The following is a 16,470-nucleotide window of genomic DNA, read 5'->3' as shown; positions in this document are numbered from 1 at the left end:
TATACTATGCTACTATAAGGAGTGACCCGTGTTGGTAAACTAAAGTCTTTCCTAAATGCATTTCTTTGAGTAAATGCAGCCATTCCACAGCAGTAGCAAAAGAAGTAACCTTGGAGCATCATGCCGTAGCATACCAACTCTCCATCTGTCAGAATCTCATTAAAATGCTAATTCATTCTAATAAGTGACAGGTAATAAGCTGCAATTATGTATCGTCAGAGAGGTCCCAGTAAGCAGCAGCTAGATGGAAGTTGTGTTGTACCACTAATCAAGAAACTTCTTTACCAGCCATTACTACTACCCAGCAGCTCCACAGACACACACACAAACACAGACACACACGCAAACATACAGACACACACAGACAAACACATGCAAACACACACACACATAAACACACACATGCACACATACACACACAAACATACATACTCACACACAAACACAAAAACGCACACAAACATACACACACACAAACACGCACACACACACACACACAGAAAGATACAAAATCACTCTTAACCTTCACCAGACATATGCTTGTTTTGTTTTGTTTTTTTTTTTTTTTTTTTTTTTTTTGTTTTGTTTTTTTCAGTTCAAAAACCCATTTAACAATACAAAGGGTATGATTACCATAACCATGCCTTGTATTAGTTGTAGAATCCGTGCTTGGAAGTAGAGGTCTCCCATCACTCATGTCCCATTGAATCTACTTTAGCAGAAAGCTCTGTCTGTATAATATTCCTCCCTGTTCTCTGCCTACATCAAGTACACAACCACACTGTGCCTCATTATTTCTAGCAACTTCTTCTCACATCAATAGGTAATGGCAAATGGGATGTCTTGAACTGGCAGCTCTTGAATAGCTCAGCTCTCCATAACCAAATCTCGTCAAAAATCGTTAGCTAGGGGACAGATGTAACCACCAAAGCCAGATGAGTCTCAGCACTTATCGAGACATGTCTGGTTCCCTGAGAGCCATTTTTCTTAGGGCATTCCACCTTACATTATGCAAAATGCTCAGTCCTATTACATCAGTGAGTAGGCATAATGCAAGGCATGTGTGTGTTGGCTGTGTTGTTATTATGAGAGCCCCCCCCCCATACTGATATGCCGGACTGCTCACCTGGCAAAGACGCTTGCCAGCAGGGACCAGGTTGGGGCCCTGTTTCTTGCCAAGTTTTGAAAGATTTTATGTAACACAAGATGATCAATATGAGTTCTAAAAACAGACTTTAGAGGAGAACATGTTCTACCATTTAGCAACTTGGATTCCAGTGCCCATGGTGGGCGTTTGAGTAAGCCAAGCTGTACAGCCATTATTCACAATTTTGCACATTTGCTGTTGCGTCAGTCATTGACATACAACCCAGGGACATCTGACTCTGCTGGCTTGTGATCAGTTTTTACTGCTGTGGATGAACAATTGTTGTGTCACCACTAAAAATAATGATTTAGTACACTGAATGTTTTTAGACTTCATTTGACAGTCTTAAAATTGCAGTGTTGATAAGCTCTTTAACAAAGTAGACTCATATTGTGAGTAACACTGGATTTTGGACGTCCCGGTAGTGTAGTGGTCTATTCCGTTGCCTACCAACATGGGGATTGCCGGTTCGAATCCCCGTGTTACCTCTGGCTTGGTCGGGCATCCCTACAGACACGATTGGCCATGTCTGCGGGTGAGAAGCTGGATGTGGGTATGTGTCCTGGTCACTACATTAGTGCCTCCTCTGGTCAGTTGGGGCGCCTGTTCAGAGGGAAGGGGGAACTGGGGGCAATAGTGGGATCCTCTCACGTGCTACATTCCTCTGGTTAAATTCCTCACTGTCAGGTGAAAAGAAGCGGCTGGCGACTCCACATGTATCGGAGGAGGCATATGGTAGTCTGCAGACCCCCCCCCCCCCCGATTGGCAGAGGGGATGGAGCAGTGACCAGGACAGCTCGGAAGAGTGGGATAATTGACCAAGTACAATTGGGGGGGAATCCAAAAAAAAAAAGAACCCTGGATTTTGGTTAGATTTACAAATGTTCCAGAGTGTATTTTCTCATGTACAACTCAAACATACCAGGAATATGTGGGGATTTACCCAACTAAGTTTGAGAGCATGAAAGTTTGAAGGGGAGAGAATGATTTCTACATTGGGAACCACTAGCCCTTCGTATAGGGAGTGTGGCTTATAGACAGTCAGCTGATAACCTGCTCTGAGGTGAAGGGTTGAATCTCCTCTGAGCAAATTGAATGTGGAGAAACATGGTGACAAATGTGATTGCTCTCCACAATGGCTTTTTTACCCCCTCCATCCCCATAATTCTGAGAAGACTCCCCAACAGAAATAACCCAGCACTCCACTGTAAGCCTTATCTCATTGTGGGGAGTCATAGCACTCTAAATCTTCAACTATTTCTCCAATCATATTTGAGGTCTGGGGCCAACACTCATGCTCTTCATTCGGCCCTGGCCTGGATTTTGTTGGATTGTACTTGAAGGCTAAGACACAGTTGTATCGAACCACAATGCAATCCTCCCCAGGAGCTCCAAATCACGGTAAAACTTCAGGTATCCTTGGTTGGGGAGGAGATTAGAGCAAGATATTGATTTGACTGGAATGTATTCGAAATAACTTGATTTAGCAGCATTGTAAAAATGTCCTCCAACTGAAAATGAATGTGATAATTGTTGTTTCATTTTACTTTTGGGTGACAGTGGTGTTTATTTTGCTAAATGTCCCTCACAGGGCCTCCTACCATCTCCAGTACCCAGACTCAGCAAGCTTTACATGGTGAAAAGGGACAGATCAAATGTTTTATTCGAAGCACACCACCCCCAGATCGTATCGTAAGTAAATTTGGATGTTTTTTATCTTTAGTATCAGTTTAGTGTACTTTGTTATTCAAAAACAAGTAAATATCTATCTGCTGCTAAAACCATAAATGTGTATTTCATGGCAACATAGCAGTGCTAATCACATATGCAATGACATACTCTGTCACGTCCATATCTGATTGATAGAAATGTTCTTTTTGATGACAGTCAAACCTTCATGCAGTCAGTCAGTAAAAGCTTTATTGCTCTATTGATTCAAATGTTTCAACATGGACACTACACCCAAACTAAGATCAGTTTAATGAATGCAATAGCATTCATGGCCATTTGTTTTTTTTTATGACTTGGGGGGCATGAAGCATAGCAAGCTTAGGCCTTTAATTTTTCATTTAATTCATGCTTATTCTTTGTTAGTGCAGATCCCATTAAGATTTATGGACCTTAGATAAACAGCCTAATCTTCCACCTGCTCTTTGTGCGATTATTAATTTGTGTGTGTGTGTGTGTGTGTGTGTGTGTGTGTGTGTGTGTGTGTGTGTGTGTGTGTGTTTAATTGTCATGCACTGTCATATAATGTGTGTTTGGTATAGTGATGCCCAACATTAACCCAGCTGCATAATTAATATCCAGTTGATTTGATGGGTAGGCCTTTAGAGGCAGTCACTACTGGGGCTTGAATGTTAATCCTGGATGAAAGTGTCAGTGCAAAGGCCTAGTTTTTCTTGACATGTGTCAACAGACAAAAACACAAGAAAATATTGAAACTAGATGGTACTATTTTTGTTTGTTAACTGTTCCGGTTAGTTTGTGGGTCAGTAAAACCACTGGCTGTAGTTATTTTAAGCCAAAAACATGACACACTGTGCAGATCATTTTGAAACTTCTTGAAACTAGTAAGTGAAAAAACAATAGCTTTTTCGCTTCATTTAAGAAGAAATAATCAAATCAAGGGTAAATCTGTGCATTTAAATTGTTATCACCCTCTTTTTATCATACATTTCGTGCCCCCATCCTACCTTAAAATTCTCAGTGAAAAGTAGTCAGTGGCAGTAAAGCATCAATGCAACAGTTAAACATTGGCTATGCATCACAGGAAGTTGAATCAGTTCATCTGGATACGACGTTCATTGAGAGAAACGTTTCATCACTCATCCAAGTGACCTCTTCAGTCTAAACTGACTGCAGGTATCCTCACCCTTATAAACAGCACAGTTACATAATGACTGAAACCAACAATCAGTTACATATGTTGTGTCCAGATGAACTGATTCAGCTCTCTGTGCTTTAATTACCTGGATTATTGAGCATGCATCAAGACAATTGGATAGACACTAGTGGCACCCAAAATGTATCCCTTCTTGGGACTGTTTTTATATAAAATCCACCATTAAATGCCAAATTTTAAGTATGAGACAGTCTTCTCCTCCATACATGTGTGCAATAAAACTTATTCCTTTTCAACACTTGGTTAGAGAATATTTTTTTCTCCATCATGTTGTTATCTGAGTGGTATCTACTTAAAGAGTAACTAATTCCTAGAGCATTTCAGTGAATTTGTTGACATATTCAGGTTAAAAATCACTGAAATGTTAAAAACATGTCAGGCTGGTCTTGGTTCTCTGGGATGTTAGCATAGCCGGATAAACACAGCTGCAGATAACATTAATAATGGATCTGTTGGACGAACAAGCATTGACAGTACTATTTACAGTTGTTACTGCTGGCTGTGTGTCCATCAATGCTGAATGCTAAATCAAACAGGTCCATTATTAATGTTATTAGCTGCAGCTGTGTTTATCCTGCTATGGTAACATCACAGAGTACCAAGACTAGCCTGACATGTTTTTAACCTTTATATGGTTTTTAACCTTTTTAGATCAGCAAAATCCCTAAAATTGTCTAGGATTAACTTACCCTTTAAAGGGAAGTAAAATTCAATCATTTTGAAAATGTAAACTTAACTTGGAGCTACACAAGGCAATTTTGAACCAATTGCATGTTATTGAGTTATAACAGAGCAATTGCACCCATTGGCAATTCAGTACACCAAGTTTTGCTGCTAAAGTGCTCTGGTGGTCTGGTGTGAATGGTCTTCTTACAGTCATCTTGCATACCATGTGTCCATCTGGTCTCACCATATTGTCAGTAACAAATGAAGAGAGCGCTCTCACAGAACATCAACAACATCAAGCCTTAGCCTTCAAGCTTTCATTGCTTTATGCTACTACAGCCTCACAATACATATTAATAACACCAAGGAAGTACCACTCAAAGCTATCAAGCACTGCTACTGTTCCAAACTTGCACAGTGTAGCTTTAAATATTTCACAAATTAACCGCAAAGTTATGCAATCTTCACCTTTCATCTTATTTTTGTGGTGGTAGTGTTGAGTAATAATATTGGATTCTGTCTACTGATAATTGGACTTTGTCCCCACAGACCATAGTTCTTTTGATGAAAAGTTTTAGCTAATGTTTGTAACATGCTACTAATATGTTTTTAGCAAGCTTGTTGTAGTTGCAAAAGGATGCATTTGCCACAGAACTCCGCAGAATCCATAACTGTTTTCACATAACAGCAGTTAGAAAACAACTATCATCCTTTTTATCATTCTGTTTCCCTCACCTCAGGCCTGGTCATGGAAGGAGACAGTGCTGGAGTCTGGGACGTCTGGACGCTACACGGTGGAGACAGTCAGCACAGAGGAGGGTGTGATCTCAACGCTGACCATGAGTAACATTGTCCCCGCTGACTTTCAGACCATCTACAACTGCACTGCCTGGAATAGCTTTGGCTCAGACACTGAGATCATACGCCTCAAGGAACAAGGTGGGAGCCAAGGTTCGGCAGTTTCCATCTTCCTCTTCTTCAAAGAATGTGGCAGGGAGTAGTGGTGTTTTGAATGTTGGTGTGTTTATGTCACTGTGATTGGATGCATGTACATCTCTGTTGTTTTTGTGTCTGAATGTGTCCATCTTTCAGCATATGTGTATGTGTGTGTGTGCACAACTAGCTGTTTCTTGGAGCAGAAAGACACTCACAACATTTTATTAATGTATCTGTATGTATGTTTATGTGTTTAATGGACAAGTCATCTATTTTTCAAATTTTAAAAATGAGAAACAGAAAGGTCAAAAATGTTTGGCAAATTCACGTGTTTATAGACATTGTTTGTATCTACATGTTCTGTAGTAACAAAATCTAGATTACACAAAATCATCTTTGGAGATGAAGTAAGATATAGTAGTTGACAATACAGTCTCTAACATCTGGAGTTGCTAAAATATTACATTCCCAATTTTTAACTTAAAGTCCCACTATGTAGAATTTTCCTGAATAAATACTGCCATATTTTCCATTTAATGTATGTCAAAATACTATAAAATAAATCCACCCATTATTCACAAACCATATATAGAATATTATTTTACAAGCTGCTTATATTAAAGTGGCATAGATCAATAAAGACATTAAACAGGATTTGCTGCTAAAGGAAGACCACTTGGTTTGCTTTTGCTTAAAAAAGCGAGAGGTATCAATAGTGTACACAAATACATCCACACTGAAACCAATACACTCTTACATTCTGTTTGGTACTCAATAAAAAAATAAAAGCCCTCAGTCAAATACCCTTATTAACATAAATTAGGGTAAATGAAAAGTTATTGGATGGTAGGATAGTAAAATATATTTTTACTGGGAATGCAAAGCAATATATATATATATATATATATATATATATATATATATATATATATATATTTTAGTTTGCTTTTAATTTGATATATGGACCATAAACTCATTTCAGGCAGTTCTGCCCATAAGGTATTGTACAATTAATTGAATATGAGTCAGATAAAGTACATTCCCGCTTCTTTTGTGCATGTTGGAAAAAAGTGAGAAAAAGAGTCCAAGATGAAGAGAAACAGATGGTGTGTGTGTGTGTGTGTGGGTGGGTGTGTACATACGTCTGGGAGGGAGACGGCCTCTGTGGGTTTTGTAGATCCTGTGCTGTACTGTTCTATACGTAAGTGACTGTATATGTAGGAGGACTTTGCAATATTTTATTGTAGAAGGACATGTCCTTTTGATGATCTTTTCAGAATCTCTCCCGGTAGCGGTCATCATTGGCGTGGCTGTGGGAGCCTTTGTGGCATTCATAGTCCTAATGGGCACCATTGGAGCATTCTGCTGCACGCGATCCCAGAGAAGTATGTTTCTTGTTCCCAGCTAACTCCACCATAGTATGCATGGCACAGCCAAATCACAAGACATGGTCCTCCACCACACTGCAATAAACTAATAAACTGTTCATCGGGAGGACATTTTATATCATATTAGGTCTTACAGTCTTTGAAAAAGGAAAATTTTTACTATAGGGTGGAATTATTTGCCTTGATTTTAATACAATTTGGCACACTGCATTTACGTTCATATGTCGATTTATACATATTCCTAGGAATTGAAAAGTGCATTCATGGTACTACTGATTATTGATCAATAAGTGATACCCATACATTTCCATATACTGGAATAGTCTCCAGCATCCCTGCAACCCTGAGAGCAGGAGAAGCAGTTCAGATAATGGATGGATGGATGGAAAAGAATGAAGACTTAAAGCACAATTCATTTGGTAGTGTTAGCAGCAGCATAACTGAACTAGACATACACATATTTTGAAGGAACAACAAATTATACACAATGTGTTAGATGTGAAGCACAATTGTTTTGTGATTTTGTTGTGAACAGAATATTGTGTTGAGTTTGTTGACATTATAAAACAGATGTTTTTGCAGCAGTTCAATGGAGCTAAGGTTAGCTCATCTGAAACATGTTGTTAGGTAAACAACACCCCAGCAAAGCAGTTGAACATTAGAAGCACTTTTAAACTTTGATCAAAAGATGTGTTTGAGTACATTAGAGGTGATAGAGAATGTCTTATTTGCATCTCTCAGTGGCATTTCTGTGAAACCATACCTGGAATGAAACCACATGCACAATACCAAGTGACAGAAGACAAGGGACAGGCTAAGAGGGAAGAGTTGAGGGGGTGCAGAAAAAAATAGTTTTCGCCAATTTTATGAAAAATGAGGATTATAACATATTTACAAAAACTGCAAAAATATTTAACGTTTTATAACAGCATGACATTTTAGATGCACTCACAAAAATGTTTCCTAAAAAATGTTTGCCCCACCCCCGAATCTATGCAGATGGTACAGCTAAACGCGAGACTAAAGTTAGTTTGTGAGTGAGTGAGTTAGAAACCAGGTTCATGGGGTGCTTCACATCTAAAAACTAGAGGAAAGCATTGAAAATGTAATAAAATATTAAAGTGTATTGTATACAGGCAAAGCAGCAACTGTACATTTAATAGAGGGATATGTCTTGCTTATCGAATCAGGTTTGTTTCAAAATTCAGTAAATGCAAAGAAACGATAAATAAATGCAGAGAACATGATGTGCACGTCTGTCAAATATTGCAAGTATATTAATCCACAAATGCCTTTTCCAGACAAAAATACCTGTCTATATATATATATATATATATATATATATATATATATATATATTAAAAAAAATTGTTTGGCAGCATGGTGGCCCAATGGTTAGCGCTGTCACCTCACAGAAAGAAGGTCCTGGGTTCGAAACCAAGGGTTGTCCAACCTCGGGGGTCATCCCATGTAATTTTCAGTGTTGAGTTTGCATGTTCTCCCTGTGTCTGCAGTGGGTTTTCTCCAGGTGCTCCGGTTTCCCCCACCATCAAAAATACATGCATTTTAGGGTTAATACTCCTGTCTGTGCCCCTGAACAAGGAAATGGAAAATGAACTGGAGTTGGTCACCGGTTGCTGCCGCTGCCCACTTCTTCTAGCTACACAGCTAGGATGGGTTAAATGTAGGGCATGAATTTCCCCACAGGGATTAATAAAGTATATCAAAATTTAAAAAAAAGAAGAAAATAATTCCACAAATATATTTCTACATTTAGAGTATATCACGTTTCAGATAATACATTTATATTATAATCCTCCTATCCAATAATATATTTAGTCCAAGGGATATTTCACATTAGTCAGTCATATCACAATTTGCTCTGGATCACCAACCTTGTTGAATAAATGTTTCAACAATGCTGAAAAAGCCTTGCTTTGCTGCAGTTTGTTCCTGTGTGACAAGGCAAAATCTGATATTCTCTATTAAAAGTCAATAGATGACATTTAGCACATAAGGGATTGTGCAGCTCATAGACAGATACAAAATGCCAGAATCTTACCGTGCTTCATTTTAAGACCATCCCAGTAGTCCACAACAGAGGATTGGCAAAGGATCTTTGTCCATCTTTATACCTGTCATTTCAGTGTGACCTGGTGCATCCGATCACACCAGAATGCATTAACTGTCAGGTATGTACGTTCTCGGGATGGAAGTTGGCTACACTGAGATCCAATCTGAAAAACCTCATATTTAAGTGACCTTGCTCGCATTGTTATCAAATCTCAGTATATGTGGACATAAATCTGGCCACAATATGGATATTCTAAGCAATATCATTAATTTACCATACCCCATTGATGTGTTTTCCATTATATTTCTGCATCAGCCCCCACAAACTTGTAGAAACATGGAGGAACACATATGGCGCGGTGCTGTGGAGACTCACAGTGTCTCACAGTGCTATGGTCAGATACCACTGTGCAGTCCAAGCTGGAACATTCTCACAGAAATAAAATAAACCCAACAACATTTTTCTTAAGTATAATATTGGCCGGGGGGGGGGGGTTGTTAAATCTGATCTCACATTAACTACAGAGTTCACATGCAAGTTTCACTTGGAGACACATCAATGCCACCTGAGCTGAGGTTGTATCTAGCAGTTCCAATGCACCAGATCACATCTAACAACAGGTGTATGTATCCCTGGCCTTTGCGATGGTTGTAAAAGATCTGGTTTTTAAGTTCAGCGTTCAGCATCCCATTCGTTAAATCCTCATGTAGTGTGAGGTCAGCCATTGCCAACCTTAAGCATAAGGTATCTTTGCCTCTTTGATAGCCAGACATTTGTTTGTGCTAATTGAAGTCTATTATTTGCTTCTCGGCTCTTATTTTAAAGACACAAAACCTGATTTAATTTGGGTATGCAATTAAATTTTTCATTGGCACTTCTTAAGTAGTCAACGCCAACTTGCCTAAACTTTTTACTTTCTATGTAAATTATTATAATTTATACAGTCCCTGATCAATATAATCCCTTTAAGACTAAAAGAGCAAGTAGATAGCACTAATTAATTTAGATGTTGGTAAAGACATGTGTTTGTATCCTGCTTGATACATGAGGACCATTAAAACATGTGGGGTGAAAAATATTTTTCTAAGATTTGCTACTTGTTTCAAGAAAACATGTGTCGCAGATAATGTTGCATGAAGTTTTATTGTGAGACTTAAGCCAAAATAAAATCACTTGTTTAGATGAACCACTTTTGCGCTGTAGAGGAAGGAATGTGATAAAGCAGGCCATGCAATTTCAGTCTAAGCACTCCCAATTAAGGCTACATTCATTGTTCATTATTGCAACAAAAAAAAAATTCCACCCATACAAGCAATTTGAATTTAGTTTTGAGTTTTAGAAACTAATTTTGTTTTTGAGAGGAAATCACTTGATGGAAATACATTAATCCTCACGTATATAATGCAGCTTTATGTGATTTGAGAACTTTCTTGAACCACGTGATGATTTACTAAAGTGACATATAGATTACTCAGCCAGTATCAAGAGCAAATCACTTGATTTAAAAAGGATTCACGGAGTCAAACAGATGAAGTTATGACAGTCCAAGGCATATGCATATTTATTATTCATGTTATTCTTTTCAGAAAAAAATTGCATTTTAAAATTCAAAGCTAAGCCAAATAGTTTTTATGATGATGGTTTTTGCAGTGTATTCACTGCCACCCATCCCTGCACCAAGCAACCCAGGTTAGAGATAGCTTTCCAAGAAGCAAATTGTGCTCATGATCCCCTCAGCATGTTTATTGTCTGTATACCACAGAGGACGCACACCTGGTTATGCCCTCACTGCCCATCTCCATCTGTGCACACCAGAGAGAACTTGCAAGCAAAATTAAGACAGAAAGTAAGACTTTGTTATATGACAGTATAATCAGCATTGTCCCCACCAGAATGAGCAACCGTGGAAGGCTGTGTAAGATTGCATATGTATGCAGCAAAAGATAATCTTGTTTTGGCAGGAAGGAAACAAATGATTCATAATGCATTGTATTGTTTCCAGGAAATGGATGAGAGTGGATCTTAGAAACCAAACCCATAGATCTTGCTAAATTTTGTAGTATTGTAAAATGCATTGGGGACAATTATTGTATCAACACATACACTGGGTTGTTTATCCAGCTTATTGAAATATATGTCTCATTTGTTTCTTTCTACCAGATCTAAAAGGAGTTGTGTCTGCAAAAAATGACATCAGAGTGGAAATCGTACACAAAGACCACAATGTGGCACGAGAGAATGAAGAACATACCTCCATGAAACAACTGATGGTGAGTGTGAGTGTCAAAGTATACTACTTTTCACTTCACTTCACTTTGCTCCTGTTGTCACTAAAACAGAATACTACCTTTGTCTGTTCAATTCTTATAGAAAGATATCAAATACCTATTTGCAACAAGGTGTGCTCTGATTGTTGAGTTCCCTGTAAAAAAAGTTCCTTTATGAATAATGGCATGCAGATGAAAGAAGACAAAGACTGTTTCAAAATATTAGCCTTAGCAGATTTCACTGAACAGTTAGTTAACTGTTCTCCGATGCGTCCTTCGGGTTAGCTCAGGTCAACTGCCCAAATACTTGTAGTGTAGTGTCATTGAAGATGGCAGCGAGAATTCACGTTCACAGCGGCTTCACCCAGTACCAGTGTGAGAAGATGGCAGCGCAAATTCACATTTGCGGTAGCCCAACCCAGTACTGTCCATGCAGTGTCTTTGTCCACGTCTGCGTCTAAGTTTTGTCTTTGTTTGATGGCTGGGAGAGCTGGCGCTAGATCGGCTGGGAGAGCTTGGTCTGCTGCATCCTGTGGGCCCAGGGACCAAGGCCTTGCCCGGAGCTGCACCCGAGGAGTTAACACCGAGGACGGTCTGACAGGATGTGGAAGCAGGGCAGGATAAGCTAACTGCTAGCTTATGCAGATCGGCAGTTCTGATAACACCGAGGGCGGTCTGGCGGTGGCCTCACCTGGCGTTGACTGTGGTGTTTTTGATGTCATCGTGTGGAGTGCGGGGAGGTGTGTCGAGGGTGTCTGGCTGGGAGAGCTGGTGCTGGATTGACTGGGAGAGCTTGGTCTGCTTCGTGCGGTGGGCCCAGGGATCACGGCCCCTGCCTGGAGTTGTGCCCAAGGAGGAAACACCAAGGGCAGTCTGACAGGATGCGGAAATGGGGCAGGCTAAGCTAGCTGTTAGTCCATGCAGACTGGTAGTTCCAACAGCCATCCTGGCTGGCGTTTGCTCCCTTGGACAGTGATTTATTTATTTATTTATTTATTTTTAAGTTTAGATTAGATATATGTGTTAGTTTGGATATGTGTGTTCTTGTGGTTCTTGTAGTTTTTGGATGTGTTTTTGTCTTTGCTTTTCACTGCTGTGGACTGGGAGAAATGGCTTCCTGATTCCTGATACCTGTTCACGTGGTTGGTCCCACGTTGTGAGCACTGGCCTCCCTTTGTGAAATGTCTGAAGCACAGCATATCCTTTAACTTAAGGCATGTAGCTAGTTTATCCTGCATGATCAAGGCAAAAGGCCTATACTCAGCAATACTATTTATTCAAAACTGTACCATTCAACTACAGTGCAGGCCTCAGTACATAGTGGCTTTGATGATGCTGACAACCATCAGAATACCTTATGTCAGGTTACATCTGTATCGACATGGGTATTAAACCGGGTCTTCTCCTTGACTTAGTTATTTACTTTTCTCCTAATGAACTTTAGTATTGGCTGCACTGATACTACGCCACCTGGCCTGGTCTTTTACCTCTTTTCTTTACTTTGCCTCATGTTGAGCCTGTCTCCTCAAGGTCTTTTTAACACTGCCTTCTCTATTGAAGCCGCACAACTGTTGTGGTTTTCATGCAGTATGCCCGATGGCGTGCCTGGTTACAGCAAAGAGGTCTTAGATTACACTTTTCTCCCATATCACTTAATAGGCATTAATGTTACTGCAGGGAAATAAACTCAGATACCCTACAAATCTGCATTTTGTAAAAGAAATGAGATTCGTGGATACATTATTAATGCTCCTTGCTAGCCCTGAGTGAAAGAGTGAAGGAGGAACATGTCTGAATAATATTTAGTTTTCACAGAGTGAAATTCTTCCATCCTAGAATGTCTCAAGACTGAATGAATGACGTTGAAAAACCGCATCAATTCATGTCATACTTCTCCCCGATAGGTTGAACGAGGGGAGTTTCAGCAGGAATCTGTTCTGAAGCAGCTCGAGGTATTACAGGAGGAAGAAAAGGAATATCAGCACATCAAGGTACAAATGATGATCAATGAGTGGGAAAGAGAAAAAAAGCGTGAGGAAGGGAAGACGAAAGTAACGTGCAGAGAGAGAGAGGAGAAGTGGATATTGAAGATTTTTTTGCCCCAGGTTTTTAACTCAAGGACCAATATGGCTGAAATGCACTAATCCCCTTTCCGCCACTACTGCTCTGGCAAGAATAAGGCCAGAGGCAAAATGAATCCCATTAAAGTTCTAATGTGATTAATTAGGCCATCATCAAAGGTGATGCAAAAAAAAAAAACAGAAGCTGTGAGCCCTGAAGTTCTAATGTCCGAGAGTCAGTGCTGTTAAATATGCATTTTGTATTCAAACATAATTTAAAGTATTCTACGTGGAATTTAAAAAGTCTTATCTTGCTCTCAGCCCATCATGTTGACTGTGAAAGCACAATAACCTCACCATACATACACACACACACACTGGTTGAGTTGTGAGAAGTAGAAAGCATTCCAAATAACTTGCAGGATTTTATCTTAAATACTGAAATATTATAAGGTGGAATTGTTTTAAATGCTAACAACTGAAAGACCCTTTTTTATCTCCATCTATATGAAAGTCACCAGAAACTGTGAAAGAATTGTTGGTTTCCATTTCGACTGAGATTAAGAAATAAAAACAAAGCAAACAAGTCTTCAAATAAGTCTGCATATTACTAGCTTGATATCAATTTAGTCTAAAACAAGAGGTAGAATTTAGCGTATATTCAAGCCTTGTCTGTATGCAATGTGGATTTGTGTTTAGCTCTTGAAAGACAAATTGGATAGAAATCTGTCTGACCTAATGATGGGTAGTTTTGAAATAATAAATGACTCGTAATCTCTCAACACATGTAGAATCCAATCATGTATTATAATTGTTAATTTACTATTCACACCCTAGCCACCCATGTCATTATTGCACTTTGATAATAAACATCCTTGTAAAATCACTCAAAATGAAATACTCTAAACAATTTTTTTTCTTTTTCTATTCCCAACAGCACTGTCATATGTGACACTTTAATAGTCTTTTCCATGCAAAAATATCTTGAATAGCAGAATGTGTGGATTATTTCCACCATCGTAAAACAAAAGATGTAACCTCAGAAACATGTATGTCATATTTACTTGAATGACACAGATGTGGGATGTCATTATGATGCTATAAGAGCAGCTACACTTAGATGACATCCAGTCAGGTTAATCACAGCTACTCCAATCCAGCCAGCGCCACTGAACACATCCTTATTTTCTCTCTCTCTCTCTCTCTCTCTCTCTCTCTCTCTCTCTCTCTCTCTCTCTCTCTCTCTCTCTCTCTCTCTCTCTCTCTCTCTCTCTCTATCTTATGCTATTCTCCAAATCTATGTCAGCACAAGCACCTTGGAGTCTTTGTTGTGTAATCTCGGTCTGCTCTACCTGCTGCCATCAGGGGCCAGCTTTTGCTGTGGTGGTTGATGAGTGTTGAGTGTGAATGGGACGGGGGGGGGGGGGGGGACTGAGTGAGAGGCAAGGTCTACACACAAACAATCTCCCCAGTCAGCTGTCTAATGACGCAGTGAACATAACGAGGCTCCTCTTAAGGTTGTCGGGGGGCTGTTTCATTTCCTAATGATTAGCATCCTTCTTTTGGGATTTGGCTTTGTGCTACTCTCACTTTGACATTCACATCTATTCAGACACAGACACGCTCACAAAAAGACAGACACACACACACACACACACACACATGTATACAAATACTTGTAGTGCACTAACTGAAACCTTAGCAACAGCACGGCACACAGGGTTCAGCAGACAGAAGAGGAATATGGCAGATGTGCCCTTGGCGGCCATTTTCTGTGCACACACGGAATTACAGACACGGCAATCATTACGGGTCCAATTAAGACTGGGATATGAGTGAATTTTGTGTTGACGTGTTGTATGCCAAACTCTGCATCATCAAAGCCCACTTAATTAGCAAGTAACACAATTTTAAGGTTATGAGGGGTTGAGTAAATTATTACTCTAAGATTTAAGCTTTGCCACTGTTTTTGTTGATTCTCGTTTTCAATGTGATGAACACAAACGCTTGTTTTCTTATCTATTCTCCATTTTGAATGGAAATTAATGCCAGTTTGGCCTTGAATCTTGCTATACTTCAAGAGGAATAAATACATATAAACAGAGGGATGGTTTTATTTTATTTTATTTTTTCTAGAGATGTACTGTCTGTTTGTTTTTAGATCTGCTACTACTGGGAATTTAAAGAAAGGAAAACAAAGCCATTGTAAATGTCACACAATACTTTCCCAAATAATAATAGTTTAAGCTAAATTATTTTCTTTTTTTCCTCCCCCTATATGATATTCACCAGGACCCTACCAATGGCTACTACAGTGTGAACACCTTTAAGGAGCACCACACCCCTACCATGGCAGGAAATCAGTCTGCTGAGGCCAGGAGCACAGGCAACACCGGTACTCTGGGAAAGCAGCGAGTACCAACCGGTATGTCCTTCACCAATATCTACTCCACTCTGGGTGCGGGCCCCAACCGTCTGTATGACTACAGCCAGCGCTTCGTGCTGGGCATGGGCAGCAGCTCCATCGAACTTTGTGAGCGTGAGTTCCAGCGGGGTTCACTCAGCGACTCCAGCTCCTTCATCGACACGCAGTGTGACAGCAGTGTGAGCAGCTACAGCAAACAGGACGGCTATGTGCAGCTGGACAAAGACAGCAAGGCATCGGCCTCCTCCTCCTCACACTATTCTCAGTCCTCGTCACAGAATTCAGATCTCACCAGGCCCCTCCAGAAGCGCATGCAGACCCATGTTTGACCAACAGTGGGCGGTAGGGCATGTGAGACCGGTGCAGCAAGCCAGGAGAGTTCGAACTATGAAAGAATCACCTCCCAGTGGTTAAAAGTTGGACTTACTGCTTACAGTTGTCATATTTTTCTCCTGGAAGCATGGAGATACAGCAACTGGCTGGTATTTATTCACCATTTGACTTATTTGGACTTCTTAATACCCCAACAAATGGATCAACAAGCCTTATTTCCATACATATTTGTTATCATTAACCCACAAACCTTTTCTTTTTTTTACCCC

The 16,470-nt window shown here is 39.8% G+C and overlaps 1 protein-coding gene across 1 annotated transcript in view; it reads left to right on the top strand.

Moving 5' to 3' along the window:
- The window catches only part of kirrel3b (kirre like nephrin family adhesion molecule 3b), a 137,357-nt gene extending 121,160 nt beyond the window's left edge, over positions 1-16,197 (top strand). Inside the window, exons 10-16 of the mRNA XM_056282841.1 lie at positions 2,739-2,839; positions 5,459-5,657; positions 6,932-7,039; positions 10,879-10,962; positions 11,277-11,386; positions 13,288-13,374; positions 15,736-16,197. Coding sequence (XP_056138816.1) covers positions 2,739-2,839; positions 5,459-5,657; positions 6,932-7,039; positions 10,879-10,962; positions 11,277-11,386; positions 13,288-13,374; positions 15,736-16,197 — 1,151 coding nt within the window. The remainder of the gene's footprint in view (positions 1-2,738; positions 2,840-5,458; positions 5,658-6,931; positions 7,040-10,878; positions 10,963-11,276; positions 11,387-13,287; positions 13,375-15,735) is intronic.
- Positions 16,198-16,470: the final 273 nt, after the last annotated feature.

Source organism: Lampris incognitus, chromosome 7, assembly GCF_029633865.1.
Source record: "Lampris incognitus isolate fLamInc1 chromosome 7, fLamInc1.hap2, whole genome shotgun sequence".
Lineage (NCBI taxonomy): Eukaryota > Metazoa > Chordata > Actinopteri > Lampriformes > Lampridae > Lampris > Lampris incognitus.
The sequence above is the reverse complement of the archived record's forward strand: the minus strand, read 5'-3'. Positions and strand labels throughout refer to the sequence as shown.